General features: G+C 42.9%; 3 protein-coding genes across 9 annotated transcripts in view; 2 read left to right on the forward strand and 1 right to left on the reverse strand.

The window, feature by feature from the left end:
* The window catches only part of tmem82 (transmembrane protein 82), a 39,336-nt gene extending 15,868 nt beyond the window's left edge, over window positions 1-23,468 (forward strand). For 2 of the 5 annotated variants that reach the window (XM_069918894.1, XM_069918890.1), the window contains exon 6: window positions 1,122-2,813. In XM_069918894.1, the coding sequence (XP_069774995.1) occupies window positions 1,122-1,220 (99 nt within the window). In that variant the 3' untranslated portion in view covers window positions 1,221-2,813. Of the gene's footprint in view, window positions 1-56; window positions 2,814-9,367; window positions 9,494-13,861; window positions 13,929-23,385 lie in introns of those variants that run through there. The other 3 variants (XR_011351807.1, XM_069918892.1, XM_069918891.1) reach the window with 3 other exon arrangements.
* On the reverse strand, window positions 9,722-25,756 carry bcl2l16 (BCL2 like 16). 2 transcript variants are annotated; one of them, XM_069918896.1, is made up of 3 exons: window positions 25,625-25,756; window positions 14,536-14,986; window positions 9,722-10,037 (listed from the first exon to the last, which is right to left on the reverse strand). In XM_069918896.1, exons 2-3 carry the CDS (start codon window positions 14,974-14,976, stop codon window positions 9,909-9,911), a joined length of 570 nt encoding a protein of 189 aa, XP_069774997.1. In that variant the 5' UTR covers window positions 14,977-14,986; window positions 25,625-25,756; the 3' UTR covers window positions 9,722-9,908. The 2 variants fall into 2 exon arrangements, 1 of the variants encoding a protein (XP_069774997.1); XR_011351808.1 differs by lacking the exon at window positions 25,625-25,756 and having other exon boundaries at window positions 9,950-10,037; window positions 14,909-14,994.
* The window catches only part of fblim1 (filamin binding LIM protein 1), a 33,684-nt gene continuing 31,301 nt past the window's right edge, over window positions 23,529-25,911 (forward strand). The window contains exons 1-2 of one of the 2 annotated variants that reach the window (XM_069918887.1): window positions 23,529-23,614; window positions 24,673-24,862. In XM_069918887.1, coding sequence (XP_069774988.1) covers window positions 24,735-24,862 — 128 coding nt within the window. In that variant the 5' untranslated portion in view covers window positions 23,529-23,614; window positions 24,673-24,734. Of the gene's footprint in view, window positions 23,615-24,672; window positions 24,863-24,907; window positions 25,738-25,911 lie in introns of those variants that run through there. The other variant, XM_069918888.1, reaches the window with a different exon arrangement.

A 25,911-nucleotide genomic window follows, 5' to 3' on the forward strand; every position in this document is an offset into this window, starting at 1 on the left:
TCTTATAACAGTTGTGTGTTTTCAGCAATCTTAATCTAAATCTCATTATCATTCAGGTGCCTTGCCATTCACCATGGACAATCATGTCTCTCCATCCATCACAATCTCTGACCCTTCGAATTGGAGTTGTTGGCTCCCCTGTTCTTCTTCGCTGAAGGCTCCATCTTTGAGCTGAGACCGTAGTTGTTGATAAGTTCATCATTATACAAGGGAAAAATACTGAAGTGGTTTCCCGTTGCCTTCTTCAGTTGCAATGGACGTGTAACCCTGGCTGTTGATCAGCAGATTCATCTGTCCAGCGTTTTTAGTTTTACAACCATTAAATACCAATTTGTAGAATCTGCTATTAAAAACCATCCACTAACTGCAATCCATGGCTTCACATAACCCTGATTGGGAGGCTAAACAGGTACACCTTGCTCAGCACCAGTAGCCCTCCCATCCTCACCTGTAGCCTATCAGATGGAAGGAGTACCTTACACCTCCTTTTGCTGAACAATTGTGCAGCACCAACACACCTAAATATAGTTACAAATAAAGTAGCATTAACAGCACACAGTTGACACAAGATAGAGGCACACTCCTCCGTGTTCATCCTTGCCTCATTCGCACCTGCTTCCTTCTAGTTTGCATCCACCCATATATGTGCATACATCACTAATTGATACTGCATTCAAATATTGAGTCCACACCAACCTTCAACCACCTATTGTTCTAATCCTATATCAATCTACCTGTGTGTTTTATTCATTCAGGGGATGTGGGGTACAGAAATATAGTTCCAAGTCAATATGGTGTGTGGCTAGGAGGGCAATTTCCAAGCTGTGGTTTTCCAATGCCCTTCCTGTCCTTGTCCTTCTAGCTGGCCAAGTTTGAAGAGTTTGCTCATTGAAGTACATTTATTTTGTCTGATCCTCCTTCCTGGTGTTGGTTCTTTTCCAGGTTTGGTAATGCTTAGTATTTTAAAGTTTCCATAGAGATTAAACAGGATGAAAGGCTGAGAAGTAATATCCAGGCAGACCCATTAAAAATGGCAGTTCAGCCAATCAGGTGTCTGAGAAGTTGAAATCCAGCTTCAGTCATGGAGGGAGTTTAATCAGTGTTTTCGTACCATTTTACAGGATTTCTCACGCAGAAGTCGCAGAGGAGGGATCAGAGAACATCAACTCCGTGCACAGAGGAGATCAAAATTATCTGACATTCAATCTTCAGATTATTAGTAAGACACTGCTGATTAGGAAATGAATCTGGATCGTGATGGAGACTCGTTGACTTAGTAGCCTTGACTATTTCAACTTGCTTTTTATTTGCTACTTGTAGGGATTTAGAAGGAGGGGTAACATTGCTGGCAGCAAAACTGTAAACCTATCATTCTCTCACTGATTGGTTTATTGGCACATCAAATATTGTGGAAAATGAGTCTTTCTGGAGTTCCTGTTTCCTGATTATTGCGGGAGGGTGATTGTTAATCTTATGGGTAATAGCAGAAAAGCTCTCAAACAGCTTAGTAAACTTCACGTGTCTGAGGGGAGGGGGAAGGGAACCTTCCCACAACAACTGCAACTTCCCCCACATTTTTTTTAAAATGAAGTATTCAATCACTCCACACTCCACAGTGAAAGTACCACCAATTGGAACTGCCTACTGAGGCAGGTAGATTTCCAGGTCTTTGACACACATGCTGATATCAGCTGAGAGGATGGAGGTTTTAGTCATTGTTGTCAATATCCACTTGAGGATGCCCACGCTGAGTGCAGAAAAAGGAGTTAGAATTCCTGCAACTGATCAGTGATCGATGTATGAACGGTCATTGAGGAAGGCATGGAATTGTGCTGAGTTTGGATGTCTGTCAGTTAAATATTCTGCTGGTATTCTGATGCAAAGATATGATATTCCTTGCATCTGTGGAACTTCACTCAATGTTTGGGAAACAGAAAGAGAATATGAAATGTAAAAATGATTTTGGATTGGTATTGACTTTACTCGACATGTGCAGGTTTGTTCTGCTGAACTAGCAATGCCCCTCAATATACATGGCTTCTTTCCACTGTCACCACTTGCAAGGTGATGGGTCGAGTTGTCAGCGTGAGAAAGGTGCGCCAAGGGCCTGACCAGGACACTTGCAGCGAGAACAAACATTCAGCCAGCCTAGCGCCACAGTCATGCCTGCCCGCAGCAGCTGTTTGAACAGAGCTTCAATAAAGTTGCATTGGAAGGAAGTGGTGGCATGCAGGATAAAATGCTGGCCGATGCTGCTCACCACTGGGGGATCTCTCCCAAAGTGTTTCCCTCTCCCTGCTTAATGAGATTATTAGTATTACATATATTAGTAAGGCTTTATCTGGGGGAGAGGAGATTGATTATGATGGTGGCACGGTTAGCGCACACTCTTACAGCACCAGTGACTGAGGTTCAAATTTAAATTTTTAAACTTATGGGATAATAATTATTTTCAAATTATTTTACATTTTGTACTGTCTTTTGTCTTTTTAAATGGTGTATTCTTAATGGAGGTGTATTAGTTAGGCATTAGTCAACTGGAAAATTCACATTCTCAGCAACTGTGATTCCCGTAAGTGCTGAATAATGGGGATTTTACTGTACATTTTCACCATGCACCATCAGACTTTGAAAAGGTGTAGAAATAATAGAGAAAATATTTTTTCATTTATTAAAAATGTTCAAGTGATCCTTACCAGCTGAAAGTCATGTAAATAGAAATTTCTGTTTATCTGTCGACATTTACTTCAGCTTTGTTTTGTCACATTCAATTTTTTTAAATACAGATTAAACTAAAGATATGAAATGAAAAATGTTCAATCTCCAGTGCATTTATCTAATCAGTAGTTGTCCCACAACGTTTACAGAGCGTGTGGTCATGAATGAAGGCTATGATAAGAATTTGCAAGTTTATAGAATACACATCCCTCAGCACCCTTGTCCACACAGGCTATTAATTGTCTGTTAACAGCTGATTTGGTGATATGGATGGACCTAGAAAAGTTGTCAGGGGATTGTTCTGGTTGGTCCTCTGTAATATCACCTTGGCTCAAGCTCATCTGCTACTTTAAACCTCATCCATGCCTATATGAGATTTGAAAACTGCAAAACCCTCCTAGCTAGCTTCCATTATTCCACTCTCCATACAATTGAGGCTATCCAAAAGCCTGGTGCATGTCCTGTTAACCCATTACTCTTCTGTTTGCTAAACTACGGTTCCTTTAGAGATTTAATTTTAAAATTCTGATCCTTGTGGTCTTATTCCTCTACCCCCACCCCGACTGCTGTCTTCCCCACCCCATCTTTCTTACCTGCTCAAGATGTATAATGCTTTGCACTCCCCCAAGGCTGAACCTTTGAACAAATCTACATTTTATTGTTCCACCATTGTAAGCTATGCATTAACTTTCTTCCTTTAAACTGTTCCATAAAACTACCCCTGAAATCTATCCATTGATATCTGCCCTGATATCTCGGTGTAGCCTGACATCAATATTTCCTTTTGTTTGATAATGCTTATACAAAGGATGGTCTTGCCATGTAAATAAAAATTGGTGCGGTGTGATGGTTACATGAAGGTGGAATGAAACCTCATTTCCTTTTTATCAGGTAAGATAAAATTTCTATAGATCTTTGTATGTAAAGCATACAAATTTAATTTGGGCATTTGATTGAGGATCCAGAGTCATTGGATTTTGTAACCTAAAAGACTTCAGAAAAGTTTCTGACATCCAATAAATTAATTATTTGTTTTATTCCGAATGCCTCTGCCTTTGCTACCAGAGGAGGTAGTTGAGGCAGGTACTGTTGCAATGTTTTAAGAAACATTTCGACGGATACATAGGATTGGTGTGGAGGGATGTGGGGTGATTGTAGTAAAAACAGCGAAATGCTGCAGGAACTCAGCTGGACTCGCAGCGTCCATATATAACCAGAGAAGGGTTCAGGCTCAAAATGTCAGTTATAAATCTTTACCTCCTATGAACACTGCAAGACCTGCTGAGTTCCTTGAGTCAAATGCAGGCAAACAGGACTACTGTGGATGGGACATTTTGGTTGGTATGGGCAAGTTGGGCTGAGGAACCTGTTTCCACGCTGTCTGACTCTATGCAGCATTAATTGGTTCAGTTAAATAACTTCTAACGCTTCAGAAAGCAGGGACACAAGCCAGAACAATACAGCACAGTACAGGCCCTTTGGCCATCAATGTCAATATATTCTTAAAAAAAAACCCTCCCTACCCCTTAGACCTCTATTTTTGTTTCATCCATGTTTCTGTATAAGTCTCTTAAATGTCCCCAATATTTCAGCTTCCACCGCCATCCCCAACAAGGGATTCCAGGCACCCACAACTCTCTGTGTTTATAAAAAAAAAACACTCCTGATGTCTCCCCTCAACTTTGTACATATGTCACCTGCTGTATGCTGATCCTGCCCTAGGAAGCAGATGCTGGCTGTTCACCATATCTATCTTATAATCTATCAAGTCTCTGTGGCGGCACACTACTAGGCAGGCGAACCGGCCTCGCTTGTACTCCACACGGCGGGGCAGCCAGCCAAAATGGCGCCATTGGGGGTTTCCCTTTCTTCTCAGCACAGGGCTCAGAAGCCTGCGCTGGAGGACCATGTGATGCCCGGGTGACATCAGCGCCCCCCAGCGCAGTTCTCAGCCAGGCTCGGGCTGGGAGTACAAGTCCAGCCCAGCAGCCTGCAATAAATCAGTTCTGCTCACTGAGCTCAACCCATCTGGTTGTGTGTGTTTTTAAGTAGCAGTGTAGCTGCCACTACAATTGGTGACCCTAACTGGTTCAAAAGTCTTTGAACCCATCATGAGCGAACCTGGGATCAGTGCTATTGCTGTCAACCTCCCTGAATTCTGGGTTCAGGAGTCGGAGACCTAATTCGGTCATGCGGAGGCTCAGTTTCACCTTCACCAGATTTCATCTGACATGACCAAATTCTACCATGTGGTCGCTGCCCTGGACTAGGCCACCGCCAAACGTGTGCTGCACCTTGTTCAGCACCCACCCACCGAAGACAAATATGAGACCATCAAGTGAGTGCTCACCAGATCCCTCGGACTATCCAGGCACCAGCGTGCTGCTCGGATGCTGCACCTCGACGCCCTGGACGAGATGCTCGCGCTCATGGGTGATCACACCAACTGCTCACTCTTCGAGCGCATTTTCCTCAACCATCTGCCTGAGGACATCCAGCCGTTACTGACCCAAGAGAGCTTTACCGACCCGAGGAAGGTCGCTCAGAAGGCCCAAGAGCTATGGCTCGAGCAATTTCCGGAGGGCTCGGCGGTCCAGCAGGTCATGAGGCACAAGCATGACCATGCCAAGCCCGCCTCTAACGCTGCAATAGAGCATCTGGCTCCTGCAGGGGCCACCAAGAGCATAACCAAGGGCATAGCATCTGCTCCAGGCTTCTGCTTCTACCACCAGCGCTGGGGAGCCAAGGCTCGGAAGTGTCGTCAGCTCTGCTCGTTCCAGGGAAACGAGCAGGCCAGCTACTGTTAATGGCTGCGGCGGCTGGCCAAGGACACAGCCTCCTCTACCTGCGGGACTCGGTCAGCGGCCAGCGATTCCTTGTCGACACTGGGGCCCAGATCAGTATCATCCCGGCTATGGCCATCGAGTCCAGGAACCGACCTCTAGGACATCCCCTCCGTGTGGCCAACGCAACCGAGATCCGGACGTATGGAGACAAGATAGTCCACTTCCAGATCGGCCAATGAAAATTCTCGTGGAGGTTCACCGTCTCGTCCCTTCCGACCGCCATCCTGGGTGCTGACTTCCTCCACACCCATGGGCTTCTGGTGGACATTCAGGGTAGGTGCCTGGTGGATGCCCGTACTTTCCAGGCCGTTCGCCTCGACGCTTCCCGCACAGAGCAGCGGCAGATGGCCACGATCAGCACATCCTGAATGAGTATCCAACCCTCCTCAAGCCACAGTTCTCCGTTGCCTCGCCACGCCACGGGGTGTTCCACCATATCCCCACCCAGGGCCCACCGGTTCACACCAAGGCACGCCGGCTCCCGCCTGACAAGCTCCAGGTGGTGAAGGAGGAGTTTTTGCATCTGATGGAGCTGGGGATCATTCGGTGGTCCGACAGCCCATGGGCCTTGCTGCTCCACCTTGTCCCGAAAGCCTCCAGCGGCTGGAGCCCCTGCGGAGACTATCAACGGCTCAATGAGGCAACAGTTCCTGACTGTTACCCCATCCCTCACATACAGGACTTTACGGAAAACCTGCATGGTGCGAGGGTTTTCTCCAAGGTTGACCTGGTGCGAGGGTATCACCAAATCCCGGTGCACCCTGAGGACATACCCAAGATGGCCATCATCACCCCCTTCAGCTTGTTTGAATTCCTTCACATGCTGTTTGGGCTCAAGAACGCCACTCAGACCTTCCAGCGCCTCATGGACTAGTAGGCAGGGTCCTAGATTTCGTCTTCATTTACTTAGATGACATCCTTGTTGCCAGAAAGGATCGGGTGCAACACAAGGCCCACCTATTCATCCTCTTCTTCCAGCTGGCTAACTTGACTGTGACCCAGCCAAGTGCCAGTTTGGGAAAGAGTCCATGCAGTTCCTGGGCCATACCATCACGGCCAAGGGAGCCACAACCACCACTACGAAGGTCGCTGCTATCAAGGAGTTCCCACGTTTGAACAATCTCAAGGGGTTGCAGGATTTCGTGGGTATGGTCAACTTCTACAACCAATTCATCTCGGGAGCTGTGCGCATCATGCAGCTGCTATTCGCCCTCATTGCAGCCAAGCACAAATCACTCACCTGGACCCCAGAGGCCTGCAGTGTGTTCAAGGCCACCAAAGATGCCCTCACAAAAGGCTACCATGCTTCCCCACCAACCTGGATCTGGCGCTCTCCGTTGATGCCTCTGCCACAGCTATTGATGGTGTCCTGGAGCAGCAGGTGAATGGACAATGGAAGCCGTTGGCATTCTTCAGCCGGGTTCTCTGCCCACCAGAGCGCAAGTATAGCACTTTTGATCGTGAGTTACTGGGCATGTACCTGGTGGTGCGGCATTTCCGCTATTTCTTGGAGGGGAGGACTTTTACCATCTTCACTGACTACAAACCCCTCACCCAGGCACTCGCGATGGCGAAGGACCGCTGGTCAGAGTTTACCACCGACATTTGGCGCAAGGCGGGGAAGGTCAACGTGGTCGCCGATGCACTCTCACGACCGGCCATCTGCACGCTGATGCCAGGCCTCGATTTTGACCAGCTCGCCCGGGACCAGAAGTCCGACGAGGAGACACGAGTCTTCAGGATTGCCATCGTGGGCCTGCGGTTCTGAGACCTCCCGACTCTGAGCAGTGGAAGCACCGTCATGTGCGATGTCTCCATGGGCTCCCCAGCAGCGGCGCAGGCAAGTCTTCCATCACATTCACGACCTTTCGCACCCGTCCATCAGGTCCACAGTCCAGATGGTGGCAGAGCGGTTCATCTGGCATGGGCTGCAGAAGCAGATCGCAGGCTGTGCCAGAACATGCACCCTTTGCCAAATGTCCATGGTACACAGGCACACCAGGGCACCCGTGCAAGAGGTCGAGCACATCCGGGATTGGTTCAGCCACATTCATGTGGACATAGTCGGGCCCTTACCCATTTCCCGGGGCAACCATTATCTGTTCACGATGGTGGACTGCAACCCTCGTTGGCCCGCGGCGATCCCGATCCCGGACACCTCCACGGACTCCTGCTCCCGAGTGCTGTTGCACATTTGGGTCACTCGGTTCGGCGTTCCGAATCACCTCACCAGCGATTGGGGCACCCAGTTCACCTCTGCGCTCTGGGCACAGCTCGCCAATAGGTTGGGGATCGAGCTACACTGCACCACAGCCTATTACCCACAGGCCAATGGGCTGGTCAAACGTCTGCACTTTAAGACGGCACTTATGGCCCACTTCACCGGTTCCAACTGGGTGGACGAACTGCCTTGGGTGCTCCTGTGCATCTGCTCCAAGCCCAAAGAGGATCTGCAGGCATCATCAGTTGAGTTGGTCTAAGGCGCACCGCTGGCGCTTCCTGATGAGTTCATCAACGTGCCTCACAACCCCCAGCGGTCACTGCATGAGCTGCTTCCCCACCTTCTGGCCCGCTTGGACTCCTTCGCACCCCCACCACCGCCGAAACTCGGCACATGGCCATCTCACGTCCCCAGCAAGCTGCTTTTCGCAGAGCATGTTTTTCGGCAGGGCCTGCCTGTGGCACCTCTGCAGAGATCTTACGAGGGGCCATACAAAGTTGTCCAGAGTTCAGGGTCTTCGTTCACGCTGGATATCCGCCGGCAGCAGGCGGGAACTGTTTACTGTGGACAGGCTGAAGCCAGCGCACCTCGACCCCACCGAACTAGTGATTGTGGCCCAGCCCAAAAAGAGAGGCTGCCCAGCTAAAAAGGACATTGGCACCAGTTCTGGGGGGGGGGGGGGGGGGGTGCTGTGTGGTGGCACACCACTAGGCAGGCGAACCGGTCCCGGTTCTAATCCACACGGTGGGGAAGCCGGCCAAAATGGCACCATCGGGGGTTTCCCCTTCTTCTTAGCACAGGTCTTAGAAGCTCACGCTGGGGGACGTCAGCACCCCCCAGCACGGTTCTCAGCCAGGTCCAGGCTGGGAGTATAAGCCAAGCCCGGCAGCTTGCAATAAATCAGTTCTGCTCACTGAGCTCAATGCATCTGGTTGTGTGTTTTTTCAGTAGCAGTGTAGCTGCCGCTACATCTCCATCCTTCTAATCTCCAAAGTGAAAAGTCCCAGCTCTGCTAACCTTGCCTCATAAGACTTGTTTCCCAATCCAGGCCACTATAATGAGGTGACCAGAATGGAACACAATACTCTGTTTGGTCTCACCAGAGATTTGTAGAGTTGCAACATGACCTCTCTTGAATTCAAACCCCCTATTAATGAATTGCAGCATCCCATAGGCCTTCTTAACTATCCTTTCAATCTGTGTGGTGACCAATCCCTCTGTTCATCCACACTCTTAAGTAACCGACCATTAACACCGCACTCAGCCTTCTGGTTCTTCCAAAATGCATCACCTTACTATCCAGATTGAAAACCATCTGCTACTTTTCTGCCCAACTCTGCATTCTGTCTAAATCCTCTTGTTACCTTCGACAACCTTCAGTTCCATCCACCACTCCTCCAAACTTCACGTCATCTGCAACTTACTGACCCATCCTTCTGCTTCTTCATACAGGTCATTTATAAAAATCACTAATGAATGTCTAGTAATGATGCTTGTGCCCACTAGGTGGTGGGGCCGAGTTTAATTTCTTTGTATGTGCCATTTTGTTTTCAATTTATTTTGCTCCCTTTTCATCTCCAAGGTGTCAAGGTGCAAAAGCTGCTGGAGAAAAAATATTTGGTGCCAGATCAAAAAGCGACAAACTGCACTTCCAAACACACTGACAACCCAAAGAAAAGCAAGAGGACTGCAACCAATAAAGCTAATGGTAACTGTTAACTTGCCCATATTCTGTATTGACTGTATTTCCAGTGTTGTACGTTAAGGGATGTGAAGAGCATGGTTTCTTTTACTGAAGCTGGTGCTACTGTGTTTACATATGAACGAATGAAGATTTCACCCATAATCAAAACTATCCCAACAAACTCACGAGTTATAATCAGACTAGTAGTTTCATGCAGGTGAAGAGCAGAGGTTAATTATTAATTAACACAAATTTCCCCTCAGGACAAAACATATAATTTAATTGTCATATAATTGAGTTTGATGTGGACCATTAAATGCCAGTGTTTCATCATGCAGAGAGAGAGCTTGCCCAGGACAGAAATAGTCAGTCAGATGATCTGGTCCTGGTTTAATGTGATCCGCAGTGTGTGTTGCCAAAAGGTCTGCATCCAATTTCATCAGTGCAACCTTCTGTAAATGTGGTAAGTCAAGGTCATGGTGGCCAGCAGGAGTAACACTCCACAACAGGCGCGAATCACAGTGTGTTCTGGCTGTTCCTTCGCAGCATAGCGCTCCACGAAACCAGACTGCGAAAGAAAGGAGACAGGATGGTTTGAACTGAAAATCAATACTTTCATTTCGTGCAGCCTGATATGCACAGGAGCAATCCTCAAACGAGCAATGAAACCAGAGCATTGGCTATTTGATGGTGTTAGTTCATGGAGTAACGAGGGAGATAGCATCAGAGAATATTTACCATTTGGTTGGCTTCTTCAAGACCTGGTCCTGAGGTATTCCAGCTAATCCTGTGGTTCTTTTATTTTGAGCTAAAGTCAAATTTACCTATATTGGGACTATTTTACCAACTGGGAGAGGGTAAGGCTTTGGCGAGAGAGTTGTGCATTTTACTCAAATTCGAGCTCCTGATTAATTTTTCATTAGGTCAAATCTATCAAGCATTCAGTGTGGCATGTCTCCTGCTCTTTTAGGGGAGGTATTGCCTCCCTAATGGGATATGGTAGCTTTATAGTTTAGGAAAGAGGAAATTCATTCGTGCATGGGTAGGTAACAATGGAAATGAGTGCATCTTGAGAGATTGAGGTCGACTTGTGATTTCTCTGAACAACTGGATTTGGGGCACCCCCATCTGACTCCACTGTTTCTCTCTTCTTTACCCACTCCTATACTTTTGTTTCCTCTCTCTAACTTCCACCTCTCACCTCCTCTTTCTCCAGGTTTTTCCCTCTACCTGTCTTTCCACTTTTCTCTCATATCACCTCTGGGCCCTTCCCCCAGCTTAGTTTGTAAATTCACCTTTTCAGATTAGCCTAGATAAAGGGTTCCAACCCAAAGCGTTGACTGATAATTTCTATCCATGGATGCAGTCTGACCCTCTGAGTTCCTTCAGCAATTTATTCAAAATTCCATCACCCGCAGCTTTTGTGTTTCTCTGGATCAAGTGTTCAATTTGGGAATGAGTGCTGCAGAGACACTAGCTTCTTAGTTAGTCTTGGGACTCGGAAGTTTAGAGAAATATAAACATGAAATTAATTTGATTGAGTGTTGCAAGATGATGAAGGAATGAGATGGTGTTTCCATGGAATTGGATAAGAAGGTCTAAGAGTATTACTGGTTGTGTGAAAGACAACTAGATTAGGGGTTAGAAATAATGGGCTTGTGGAACAGCTGCCAGCATGCTGAATACTTCATTCTGGAGGCCTCTGGCAGCACAAAGGTAATTATATTGTAACAGGATCGGGAGGACACTAATTATGATTGTACAAATTGTTCAGAGGCCCCTTGCCTATTTACACATTGTTGTGGTATTTCTTTTGCATTCCTACTAAAATTAATGCAGCTTCGTACATATGGAGAGAGCATGTATTAGATTCATATCACAAATGTTTCAGACTAAATTGGTTGAAACAGAAAGTCTTGGCTTTCACTTTTCTTGTGTTTCTTGGGAAAGGATGAAAATAGTTGGGGTAAATAAAAAGGAAGCGGTCGGATGGGGTTCGAATTTCATGCTGTCTGTAAGGAGTTTGTACGTTCTCCCTGTGACTGTGTGGGTTTTCCCTGGGGGCTCCAGTTTCCTCCCACTATTCGAAACATACCAGGGATGTAGATCAATTGAGTGTTATTGGTGGCATGTACTCATGGGCCGAAAAGGCCTGTTACTATGCTGTATGTCTAATTTTTTTAAAAATGGAGAACCTCTTGCTACAGGCCAATGGGCAGGCCTTTTGACCTGAGGACCAGGAGGATTGCCTTCCAAATGGTGGTGTTCTCCCTTTCTACCTGGCCATTCCCTCAAGGGTTATAGCTCAGGTGAGTGAAGCTCTCTGTGCTCCAGGTATCAAAAGGCACTTTCAGGTGGCCAATTGCCCCGCATGTAAAACCGCATGTTTAGGCAATATGCAGCTGTTTTGAGGCCATCTGAATGTGCAGGAGGTGCTCTTGAGGCGAGCTACGTAACCCTCCTCTGAGAGGGAGAATCAGCTCAGCTCAGTGGCTCCCCCAGCCACCCGAATGCAGCTGGCTGAAAGCGGATGTGAAAGGGTCAGGCTGCTGATCACAGCTGACACTGGGCAGGAGCCGTAGTGTGCTCAGAGCCGCATCCTGTGCAGCTGTGTCCTTCAGGTGGCCAGCGTTGTGCTTTAAATGCTGCCACCTGAACGGCAATTTAAAGGGCCGCTTCTGCTTCTTCAGGTGCATTCTTAGCATAGAATGCACCTGAAAAAGCTTAAATAGACAGTTTGTGAGACAACCATTTACTTTGATGTCCATTATGGCGCTGGCTAGCTGATGTGGGCTGTCCTGATCCAGGGTGATTGGGGCCATCATCTGGTTGCTGTCTGATTCACTGCTGTGGTACTGGTTCAGAGGCACCCCCCCGCCCCCCCCACCAAGATGGCTGTCTCCATGATGCGCATGTGGTTCTGCTCCTCGCTGCCAGAAGTGGTGCTGTCCCATTTTGCCATCCCAAGCCATTTTGCACAACTGGAAGTGGTGCTGGAAGTGACACGGTCCAAGATGGCATCGGCTGGTGGCTGCATGCAGCGCTACTAGAGGAAGGTTGGGACCTACATACTTCCTGTAGTGTCCCTTATTCCTGCAGGTGGAACATGTCACATTTTGAGCCGGGCAGCTCTTACGAGGATGTTTAGCATGGCCACAGAAGTAACACCTTGGGTGCTTGATGGTGGTGACCTGGGCCCCTGCGCCCCAAGATGGCAGCGACTGTGCTCCCCACATTTCCAAAAGAGAAAACCACCACATTTAACTGTGCTGTCTCGACTGATTTGGCCAGGTCTATGACTTCCTGCAGGCTTTGTTTGCCCTTTTCCAGGAGTCTCAGTGATCAGACTTGAATCCAGCCATACTTGTATCTCGTATCAGTTCTTCTAAGTGGACGACAGCATCCACTGATTCACCAGGCACTTGACTACAACTGTCCAGAATGTATCTGGCATAGATGACATTTGTCAGGGTCTGATATCGTCTCTGCAGGAGCTCCATAGCAGCCAAGAAAGTATTGGAGAGTCTGATCATTTGGGAAACGCAGAGGCCGACCTGTGCGAAGAGTAGGTCCCATTTATCTTCTTCACTCTACACATTGTTGCATCTCATGAATGCGTTGAGACAGTGAAGCCATTGATCGAATTTTATGGAGGCCTCTGGGTCTTTAGGGTCAGTGTCCAGTGTATCCGCCCGTATTGCCTTGTCCATGGTGCGAAAGTTATGGTGATTAAATTGTTGCACTACCGATAAACCACATTAGACTGAGAGTTGTGATTAATAGGCTTTAATCACCATAAAACACTCCATATCTCGCATATTGCTGGTCCGGTTCCAAGGCAGGTACTGAGGGAAGAGTTTTGGTGTAGCAGCCTTTATGAGGATTCTGAGGGGAGGAGATTCAAGTACAGGGACAGGCCAGCCAATACAGTACATTCATACAGACAGTGCTAACTGTATCTATACAGTGGTTCCACTACATTGATAAACTATGTTGACATTCATAGTCATGCAGCACAGAAACAGGCCTAACTCATCCATGCTGACCAAGTTGACCAGTCCCATTTGCCTGCATTTGGCCCACGTCCCTCTAACCCTTTCCAATCAATGCACCCATTCAAATTCCTTTTAAATGTCACAATGTTATCTGCTTCTACCATTTTCTTTGGCTCTTTGTTGGCACCACCCTCTGTGTGGAAAAAGTTATCATCAGGTCACTGATAAATCTGTGCCCTCTAGTTTTAGACTCTCCTTCCCTGGGAAAAAGACTGTCTATGCCCATCCATTTTGTCTATGCCCTCTCCTGATTTTGAATACCTCTATAAGATCGCCCCTTGGCCTCGTCTTCCAGGAAAAACAGCATATCTGAGAATAATTTTTGCGTTCCTTCCAGTCATTTAAGAAGAATTTGGACAGATACATGGATGGGAGAGAAATGGAGGGCTACGGATTGGATGCAGGTCAGTGAGACTGGGCAACAAAAAAAGTGGTCCGGCACAGACTAGAAGGGCCAAAGGGACCTGTTTCTGTACTGTAATGTTCTATGGTTCTACTTTACGTGAAAGGCCCAGAAACAGTAAAATTTCATATCAATTTTTTGTTGGATATTGAGCTATTCCAGAGAGCCAGGGAGATTTTAATGAACATTTTAGAAAAATATTAACAAAGTAACAGAAGTAGATTGTTTGGCTGATCGTCTAAATTCCCCTCCCTTTTCCTTCCTTCTTCCCTTATCATTTGATACCACTAGCCCTAACAACGATATTTAACTCTGAATATATTTAGTGACTTGGCCTCAACTGTCTTGTAGCAGATAATTCCACATGTTAAATATTCTCTGGATAAATATTGGTGATTTTTTTTTTTGCTCCTTCAAAGCAAATGTGCGGGTTGTCACTTTTTGAGAGTCAAATGGAGCTAAAAGGCAACCTGGCTAACTGGAGGCAAGTCAACCCACTACTGCATTGATTGGTATAGCTCCTTAGATCATCACTGTTGCTGGGTAGCATGACTAATGCACTTGGATTATTTTGATCTGCAATGCCTGCTTATTCCAGTGATACTCACCCATCCTCCCTTATCTCTAATGCCTGGACATACTTTACTCTCCATGTACAGTCCCACTCTGAGTTCCAGCTCCTCTAGCACTGACTCCATGCCATTCTTCTGACAGTGTATAGCCAGCTGTCCTGCCAGCACATAAATAGAAAGGATCCCACTCCAGGTCAGCTCTTTCTTCTGCCAGGGGTTCTCTGGTCGGAAATGCTCGTCCAGAATCTTGAATAAGTAGTCACAGGCATTGTCGGTGCAAACGTCCTTGAAAACCCGGGGCCACCGCTTGAAAAAGATGGGATATTTCAGCAGGAGGTCATCACCTGCATGTCTCAGGGCTGCTGAAGTCACAGTGGGAGCTGCTTTTGATGTCCTACCTGTCACGTACCTGATGTAATCCTTCGACATTACATAGGCCTCTTGCACCACATGTTCAGTGCTTTGTCCCATCGTCATTTAAGGAAACCTGCGAGATAGATTTGGTTATTGAACTGCTCTGTGCTGTTGGGATGCAAATAGTGTCTCAAATATCAAGAGGTAGCTTATAGCATCTAAAAATAACTAGGAGAGCATAAGGGTGACCAGGCTAGGAAGATATCTTGGCAAAGTATCAAACCTTTCACTTTGCATTACTGTTGCTGTGATACTGACTGAATGATCTAACCTCGACTACAGAAAATTAAAGAAATCTGCAGAGACAACTGAGCAAAATTAAAATTTTAAACCACCAACAAAGGCTCATTTTAACCCACCACCCTTGCCTCCCCAACCCCTACCATTGCCAACATGAGCATGAGAGTAAATATCTAATTAGGGAATTGGAATTGACTGAAAGCTCCCTGTAGGTAAATACTCTGCTGACACTCCCTGGTTAGTTGAGGCCACAAAACAGGAGTAGGACTCCTAGACCTTTAAGCCTCATCCCCAGATCATTCAGTCCCCTGATCTTTCAAATATTTATCTACCTCCACAGAGGTATAATGAGATAGTTTCCACAGCTGTGCTGGAGAATTCCAGAGACACACCACTCTTGCAAGATGTAGATAATGACATACCGATGGTTTCAGATCTGTGGCAAACATGGAAATTTTACTTGTGCAATGTAGGTATTTAAAAAATGTAGACATACAGCATGGTAACAGGCCTTTTGGGCAAAGCTGCCCAATTACACCTAATTGACTTATAACCCCCCTTAATTGACTGTGGTACATTTTGAATGGTGGGAGGAAACCGGAGAACATACAAACTCCTTTACCAACAGCACGGAATTTGAACCACAGTCGCTGGCGCAATAACAGCGTTGTGCTGACCACTAGGCAAACCCTTCTGTAGTCAAGGCTAGATAGTTCATTCAGTCTCATGTTTCATTTGTCTAGTATCAGCATCGCTCCAAGAAAGAGCATAGAGTCCTGGAGCTGTACAGGACGTTAAAGGGGCCCTTCAGCCCAGATATCTGGGCTGAACTTTGTTAAGTTACCTATCTGAGCTTTTCCCACGAATGGCCCATATTTCTCTAACACTTTCCTCTCTGTACCTGCGTAACTGACTTTTAAATGTCGCAATTGCAGTTGCCTCCACCACTTTTTCTGACAGTTTATTACATCTACACATCATCCTCTATGTGTTTAAAAAGACCTCAGGTCCATTTTAAATCTTTCCCCTCTCACCTTAAATCTGTGAGCTTTAGTTTCAGACTCTCTTACCCCGAGGATAAGATGTGGCTGACTGACACATTACCTATGCCCCTCATGATTTTGTATACTGCTATAAAGTCACCCCACATCCATCCAAACTCTAATTGTAACTCAAGCCCTCTAGAGCCAATAATGTTCTCGTGAATCTTTGCTGCATCTTTTCCAGCATAATGACATCCACAAATTAAATCATCTTCAGTTGCTTCCATGCATCGGAAGGTCAGAAGCAAGATTGTTCGCTGATCATTGTAGTTTTCAATTTCATCCACAATGGATCAGTCCTACCCACATGGAGCAAGATCTAGATCAGACATTCTCATCCTTTTTTAGCTATGGCCCCCCTTAGAAAGGTTTATGGGCCCCCTTCCCTGTGAAGCAGTCAAATTTTGGTTTCTTCTGTACTTTTATCAACTACATAAAAAACTTTAAAAAAAAATATTTATTACGTGAAGTGAAAAGAAAACAAGGCTTTTACTGAAATGTGTTATGGCACCCCTAAGGGGCGGGGGGAGGGGGTGTAGGGCCCCCATTGAGAGTGGCTCTCTGAGACAATATTTAAGACTGTTTAATGCCCCATCCATACCTTAACCATTCATTCACTGCTGGCATAGCTATGATGGTAAAACTCCCCTGATCAATGAAGGCAAGTGTGCAAAATGCCTTTTTCAGTGCCCTATCACTTTCAGGGAACGATGTATCTGTACCCATAGGTCACTGTGTTTTACCATGCTCCCCCAGAGCCTACTATGAACTGTGTAATTAACCCATCAATCTGCATAAAGGAAGAGGAGTCACGTGATGGAGTAGTGGCCGGTCAGGGAATTCCAGCCCTCATCGGAAAAGTTGAAAAAGAACGCAAAAAACACAAAGGTACAAGAATAAAAATTAAAACAAAGTAAAAGTAAAGGTGAGAAGAAAATGGCAGCGAAGAGAGAAAAGTCGAAAACAACGGGAAGAAGAGAAGATGAAAGAACGTCGGAAAAAGAAGGTGAAGGCCTTACCTGTCCGAGGAGGCCCGCCGCGGAGAGAGAAGCCCGCTCCCTAAGGTCAGTGGAAGTCCCGAGCTCGGGACTACAAAAATGGCTCGCGGAGCCAAGTAAAAGTGCGCAACCACGCATGAAAAAAAACACACTGACGGGAGGGGGGGAACAGCTGCGGAGTCGATCTCCACAGCTGAGAGTGACAGCTGCAACACAGCAACAGGAGCAGAACATAGAAAATAACGACAACAAGAAAGAAGAGAGCAAAAAGAAAACAAGGAAACAACAGATGGCCAACCCAGAGGAAGAAGAAGAAGAACATAGAGAAATGGAAGAAGAAGAGAAAGGCAAAACAATGGATATATCTTTTTTTAAAGAATATATGGAATCAGTGAAAGAATGGCAATTACAAGAATTTAATGAGATGAAAAGAAGAATTAAGAGTGCAGAAGAAAAAATTAATAAAATAGAAATGGTCATATCAGAGATAGGAAAAAGAGTGGATAATGTGGAAGAACGAGAAACGGCTTTAGAAATGGAAGTAGAGGACTTAAAAGAGAAATTAGAAGAATCTAATAAAAAAGTTAGAGGCACATGAGCTGTTAGCTCAGAAGATAGATATAATGGAAAACTATAATAGAAGAAATAATATAAAGATAGTGGGCCTTAAGGAAGATGAAGAAGGCAAGAATATGAGAGAATTTATAAAAGATTGGATCCCCAGGGTCCTAGGAAGACCAGCATTACAGGAAGAAATGGAAATAGAGAGGGCACATAGAACATTAGCCCCGAAACCACAACCGCAGCAAAAACCAAGATCCATTTTAGTAAAATTCTTAAGATATACAACAAGAGAAAATATATTGGAGAAAGCAATGAAGAAAATAAGAGAGGACAAAAAGCCACTGTAATACAAAGGTCAAAAATTTTTTTTCTATGCAGACATAAGTTTTGAACTCCTGAAGAAGAGGAAGGAGTTCAATACAGCAAAAACGATCCTATGGAAAAAAGGATATAAATTTATGTTAAAGTACCCAGCGGTACTTAAAATAGTTATTCCAGGGCAACAAAACAGACTATTCTCAGATCCAGAGGAAGCACGAAAATTTGCAGAACAACTACAAAACAAGCAGAGAGATGAAGACATGTAATGAGAGTAAAAATGACCACGAACTATATGTATGTGTGTATATGGGTATATATATATATATATATATATATTATAGATGTGTATGTATATATGTGTATACATGAGTGTATCCATATTTAGAGGAAAATATATAGAGTATAGATAAGAATTAATAAGGGAATGAAAGGGAATAGAGGGAATAAGGAGGGAATTAAAAGAGTGACCTTTGTTATATATGAAAATTGAAATCTTTTCCGGGGGGGGGGGCTGGGTGGAGAGGAGTTACGGTCACTGCAAAATCAGTTGACACTTGAGAGGGAATTCGCAAATCCAAATGGAGAGGGGAGATGTGGTTGCCCGACAAGGGATAAAGGGCAACTCAGGAGGGGGAGGGGAGAATGGGGTTAAAGAAGTTTTAAATAGGAGAATAAGGAAAATGTTTTAGAAATGTTGTCTTATAAAGTGTTCAAAACAAGAAAGCAGAAATGGATAAGAAGGAAAGGTGATGATGAGGAAACAGAAAGGGAAGATAAACAAAGTATGAAATGGCTACGTTGAACTATATGACTTTAAATATTAACGGAATACATAACCAAATCAAAAGGAAGAAACTGCTAAATTTACTGAAAAAAGAAAAAATTGATATAGCATTTGTGCAAGAAACACATTTAACTGAAATGGAGCACAAGAAATTAAAGAGAGATTCGGTAGGACATGTAACAGCAGTGTCGTATAATTCAAAAGCAAGAGGAGTAGCTATATTAATCAGTAAAAATGTACCAATTAAAATAGAAGAGGAAATAATAGATCCAGCAGGGAGATATGTAATGATAAAATGTCAGATATATTCGGAGTTTTGGAATCTACTCAATGTATATTCACCTAACGAAGAAGATCAAAAGTTTATGCAAGATCAAGATATTTTTTTTAAGATAGCAGATATGCAAGGGAACATATTAATAGGAGGGGATTTCAATCTTAATTTGGATTCAAATATGGATAAAACTGGGAAAAAAATTAACAGAAAGAACAAAGTAACCAAATTTATAATTAAATCGATGCAAGAAATGCAACTTTTGGATATATGGAGGAAACAACACCCAAAGGAAAAGGAATATTCATATTATTCAGGTAGACATAAAACATACTCAAGAATAGACCTATTCCTGTTATCAGCTCGTATGCAAGATAGAGTAAGAAAAACAGAATATAAAGCTAGAATATTATTGGACCATTCACCCTTGATATTGACAATAGAGTTAGAGGACATCCCTCCAAGAATGTATAGATGAAGATTAAACTCCATGCTACTTAAAAGGCAGGATTTTAGAGAATTCATTGAAAGACAAATTAAAATGTATTTTGAAATAAATACGGAATCAGTGAAAGATAAGTTTATACTATGGGATGCAATGAAAGCATTCATTAGAGGGCAAATAATAAGTTATGTAACCAAGATGAAGAAGGACTACAATCAGGAAAAAGAGCAGTTGGAAAGGGAAATAGTAAATATAGAAAAAGAATTAGCAATGAAGGAAGACACAACTAAAAGAAGAGAATTGGCAGATAAAAAAATAAAATATGAAACACTACAAACATATAAGGTGGAGAAGAACATAATGAAGACAAAACAGAAATATTATGAACTAGGGGAAAAAGCGCACAAAATTCTAGCATGGCAGCTTAAGACAGAACAAGCTAAGAAAATGGTATTGGCATCAAGGAAAAAAGACAAACAAATCACATATAATCCAATGGAGATTAATGAAAACTTTAGAGAATTCTGTGAACAATTATACCAAACTGAAAACTAAGGGAAAGAAGGCAAAATAGATGAATTTTTAACTAAAATTGAACTACCAAAATTACAAATAGAGGAACAAAATAAATTAACAGAACCATTTGAAATAGTAGAAATACAAGAGATAATAAAAAAAATTACCAAATAATAAAACACCAGGAGAGGATAGATTCCCAATAGAATTCTATAAAACATTTAAAGATTTATTAATTCCTCCCCTCCTGGAAGTAATCAACCAGACTGATAAAACACAAAGCTTACCAGACTCATGTAAAACAGCAATAATTACAGTAATACTAAAGCAAGGGAAAGATCCACTCGCACCAACGTCATATAGACCAATATCATTACTTAACACAGATTATAAGATAATAGCTAAACTATTAGCAAACAGATTAGCAGATTATTTACCTAAAATGGTAAATCTAGACCAAACTGGATTTTTAAAAAAAGACGGACAACAGACAATATTTGTAAATTTATTAACTTAATTCATGCAGTAGAAGGGAATAAAGCTCCAACAGTAGCAGTTGCTTTAGATGCAGAGAAGGCCTTTGACAGAGTAGAATGGAATTATTTTATTCAAAGTACTATAAAAATTCAGTTTACCAGAGAAGTATATTAATTGGATTAAAGCATTATATAAGGGGCCATTGGCGAAAGTGACAGTAAATGGATATATATCAAAGCAATTTAACTTAAGCAGATCAACAAGGCAGGGATGCCCATTATCACCCTTATTGTTCGCGTTACCTATAGAACCACTAGCAGAATTGATAAGAACAGAAAATAATATAAAAGGGATAAAAATAAAAGACAAGGAATATAAAATCAGTTTATTTGCGGATGATGTTATAGTATACTTAACAGAACCAGAACTATCAATAAAAGAATTATATAAGAAATTGAAGGAATATGGAGAAGTGTCGGGTTACAAGATTAACGTAAATAAAAGTGAAGCAATGCCAATGAATAATGCGGATTTCTCAAAATTTAAGAAGGAATCACCATTCAGATGGCAAATGCAAGCAATAAGATACCTAGGTATACAAATAAATAAAAATCTCGGCCATCTATATAAACTCAATTATTATCCACTAATGAAAAAATTACAGGGAGATTTAGAGCATTGGAAAGATTTACCACTAACACTAATAGGAAGGATAAACTGTATTAAAATGAACATTTTCCCAAGGATACTATACCTATTTCAGGCATTGCCAATACACTTGACAGAGAAATTCTTCAAGGAGTTAAAGAAAATAATAAGGAAATTTTTATGGAAAGGGGGGAAACCGAGGATAGCACTAGATAAATTAACAGAATGGTATAAGCAAGGAGGCTTACAACTGCCAAACTTTAAAAATTATTATAGAACCGCACAATTAAGATACCTATCAGATTTTTATCAAACAAGGGAAAAGCCAGATTGGACTAGATTAGAATTAGATAAAATAGGGGAAAAGATACCTGAACACATATTATATAAATGGGATGAAAAATTGGTACAACATAGGAGTTCTCCAGTATTACATCATCTACTTAATATTTGGAAAAAGATTCATGTAGAAAGGAATAAAACAAATTACCAAAACTAATATTGATACAAAATAAGTTACTCCCTTTTAAAATAGATAACCTTTCCTTTAGAGAATGGGAGAAAAAAGGGATCAAAAGAATAGAAAATTGTTTTTCAGGAAATAGATTATTATCCTTTGAACAAATGAAAGATAAATACAATATAACTCAAGATACAGCGCTGGCATATTACCAATTGAGATCCAACTTGAATGACAAATTAGGAAGCAGTCTGAGGTTACCAGAGGGAAGTAACTTTGAATATGTGATTACAGATACAATGATAATCAAAAGATTTATAACAAATATGTATATTAAACTGCAAGAAAAGGAGAATGAGGAAACAAATGGTAAAACTAAACAAAAATGGGAACAAGATTTAAATATAAAGATAAAAAAGGAAACATGGGAGAAGTTATGTTCTGGAACAATGAGAAATTCAATAAATACGAGGTTACGTATGATACAATATTACTGGATACACAGGCTATACATTACACCTCAAAAGTTAAATAAATGGGACCCAACAGTATCTGACAGATGTTTTCGTTGTAAAAAAGAAATGGGAACAACAATTCATGCAATCTGGACATGTGAGAAAGTAGAAAAATTTTGGGAAGATCTAAACCAGATATTAAATAAAATTACAGAAAACAATATACCAAAAAAACCCAGAGATCTTCCTCCTAAGTAACATAAAAAACAAACAATTTGGACTTGATTTGGATGGTGCACAAAAAAGATTTGTTAAGATAGATCTAGCCGTAGCAAAAAAATCTATTATGTCAACCTGGAAATTAGAAGATAATTTGAGAATACAACAATGGTATATAGAAATGAATAAATGTATTCCATTAGAAAAAATAACATATAATTTAAGAAATAATATTGAAATATTTGAACAAATATGGGAGCCATACATGAAACACAATAGAGAAAACCTACCGGGGACATCTACCACTTAAAATAACGAAAGGAGAAGGAAATGAAAAGAATTGACTCAGTGGAATTTCTTGTTTATTTTTATTGAATGACAACATTGTTTGACTGGTTTAATGTATCTTAGATTTTGTACTTTAAATGAATGGGGGGGGGGGGAGATAGGGAGGGTGGGATGGGAGGAGGGAGGGGAGAAAATGACACTGTGTATATTTGAAAAGGAAAATGTATGTATCTTGGTCAATGTGGTTTATGGTGTGAAAAATTAAAAATTAAAAAAAAATCTGCATAAAGGTCTTGGTTGAGAAATTGTCACACAGAAAAACTTCCACATAATCTTCAAATAGGGCCACGCAAATTTATTGATGAATCTCAACATGTAGAGGCAGCTTTTGTTTAATATCCCACTCATCTGAAAGGTGCCACTGGCAAAAGAATAATATTCCTCTGGTACTATTGCAAAGAGCCAATTTAGATTGTTCATGTTTCAAGGAGTGTGGTGAGGGGTCACTTGGAGAGACAGGGCTGCCATTGAGTCAAGCTGACACCTGGAATGGACTCCAGAGCATGGTGGAAGTAAAAATAATTGTAAGAAATTATGAAATGCTTTATCAGGAATAAATTAAAATTGTTCATATGACATTATTTATCTCTTACATTTCTCTCTACATTTGTTCTGTCTGTGCATGCCTGACATGGTTCAAATTCATGTTATGCTTTGAATTTCTTCCCTTCCAAAAATAGGTCCAGGTGGTGAGTTTGTGCAACAAAAAGACTCCCAAGTATAAACAAGACTTTAGAGGTATTCTGAGGAAGTTGTTGGATATTGTTACTCCTTTTTACTTCCACATATCCCCCTGTCTTTCCCTGCCATTTTAGATCCTTGTCAATTTAACAGGAAAACATGGATAATTTGTGAGTGACACCTTGAAAAATGCTCATCTGGACTCAGGGGATCCAGTCAATTGCTGAGGTAACAGATTTTATAGATGACACTGATGCAAGAACATTTTACACATCACTGCAAATCAGCAAGCCAACATGCCCCAGAGTGAGAAAAAATAATGAGAGTCGATAGCGGCCAAGACAAATTCTCTCACTGTTGGGGGTCAAAGAGACATTTAGGGCAGATGCTTCAGAGGCCAAATGCCTCTGAATAAGACAGGACCTTATGAGAACAATGGAGGAAAGAGGCAACTGCTGCAGAAATTCTTCTGGCTTATTTTTAGGGTCTGAGAATCAGAATATATTGTCATGAACATGTCACAAAATGTGTTGTTTTGCAGCAGTATTACATGCAAAATTGCTATAAATGACTAATTTTAAAAAAATAAATAAATGTGGAAGAGAAAGTGAGGGAGTGCTTGTGGTTCTCTGTCTGTTCAGAAATCTGATGGCAGAGGGGAAGAAGCTATTTTTGTCCCACTGGGTGTGTCTTCAGACTCCTGTACCTCCTTCCTGGTGGTAGCAGTTAGAAGACAGCATGGCCTGGGGTGGTGAGGATAGCGGTTTCTTTCTTGAGGCACCGCTTTTGTAGATGTCCTTGAAGGAGTGAAGACTGATGCCCATGATGGCACTGGGCGAGTTCACAACTCTCGGTAGTTTTTTTCCTGCCCTGAATGTTGGCACCTCCATACCAGCCAGTCTCCACTGTGCACCTGTATAAATCTGAAAGTCTTTGGTGACATACCAAATCTCCTCAAACTCCTCACGATGTATAGCTGCTGGTGGGCCTTCTTCAAGATTGCATTGATGTGGAGGCCCCAGGACAGATCTTCAAAGACGTTGGCTCCCAGGAATTTGAAGTTCTTAACCCTTTCTACTGCTGACCCCTCGATGAGGACTGGTTTGTGTTCCCCTGATTTCCCCCTTGGAATTTCTAGCAAGGCCAGCATTTATTACCTTGTCCTAATTGCCCTTGTTGATCACCATCTTGAATTGTGCATTTCTTCAGGCAAAATGGTGTTGTTGGACAGGGATCTCCAGCCATGCACAGACAATGATGATGTCTATTCTATATTTCCAATGCAGGGAAATGATTGGAAGGGAGCCTGCTTTGATCCCTCTTAGTGGTGAAGTCATCATGTTGGAAGATGGTGTGGAGTTTATTTTGTCAACGGTACACATTGCAGCCACTGTGTGTAGTGCGCGTCGAAAGAACCAAAGACTTGTTGATCCAAACCAAGGCTTTTATTAACTACAAGACTGGAGCCTATCACAAGTAGGTCGACCAGTCCAGAATGACCTGGTCTGGCTAGGAGTAATCCTTTAAGACCTGCCAGTAGGTGTGGCTAATCACAGTCACTACCATCTGTACATATACACATTGGTGATAGAATCTGTACTATCACTGTGCACTGGGGAAAGAGGGAATGAATGTTTAGAATGCTGTATGGGTAACAATTAAGAGGGCTTCCTTGTCCAGGCGAACTGCTTCAGAGTTATTGGCTTGTGCGTGTCTTGTAAATGGTAGAAAGCTGCGTCAGGAGGTGAGTTCTTGTGGCAGGACACCCAGCCTCTGACCTGCTCTTGTAGCCATGGTATTTATTTTGCTTGGATATTGATGGTTGGGGGATAATTATACCATTCAGCATCAAAAGATAGATGGTCATATTCTATTGTACAACGTGGCAACAGGTCTCACGTCCACATTAACCACTCTAATTTTACACAAATTCAATTGTGTTCTCGTGTTTTACTTCCCTCCGATTTCATGAACACCGACACACTAGGGGCAATAATGGCCAATTAACTGACCGATCGTTGGGATGTGGAGGAGACTGGATCATCAGGAAAATCCCCAGCAGTCGCAGGGAGAATGTGCAAGTTCCAAAGGTTCCTTTTATTGTCACAGAATAATAGATTAAAAATGTAATATACATGATATACTTCAGCGTTTGTCTGTCGTAAGCCAAACAAAGATTCGCCATTAACGTTGTCCAGTGCCTCTAGCAGCAGAAGAAAGAGAAGCAAAAGAGAGTACCTTCAGAGTCACTGAGTGTCCATGGATTTGCCTCCAGTGCTCCCACAGCCTCTGCAGCCGCACCAATTTCAGTCCAAAACATCAGCCACCCAAGCTCCAGATCCAAACTGCAGGTCAGAATTCAACCCAAATGTGAGTATCTAAGAGGACATGAATAGCCAGAAATGTTTGACAAAACTGTTGAAAATCAATTTGATATTGAACTGAGTTATGTTACACATATTTCTGGGTATATTTGTGACTGGCAAGAAGTTAAATTCTTTGAGATAAGAGTTTGGACTACACTC

Source organism: Narcine bancroftii, chromosome 2 (genome assembly GCF_036971445.1).
Source record: "Narcine bancroftii isolate sNarBan1 chromosome 2, sNarBan1.hap1, whole genome shotgun sequence".
Classification (NCBI taxonomy): Eukaryota; Metazoa; Chordata; class Chondrichthyes; order Torpediniformes; family Narcinidae; genus Narcine; species Narcine bancroftii.

What these genes read in the sequence shown, in the direction of transcription:
- bcl2l16 (XM_069918896.1), bottom strand. Translation starts at nt 14,976, where the DNA reads ATGACGATGGGACAAAGCACTGAACATGTGGTGCAAGAGGCCTATGTA. An exon ending in TTAGAGATAAGGGAGGATGG is followed by an intron (nt 10,038 to 14,535) that starts GTGAGTATCACT and finishes TTTCTTTCGCAG; the next exon opens with TCTGGTTTCGTGGAGCGCTA.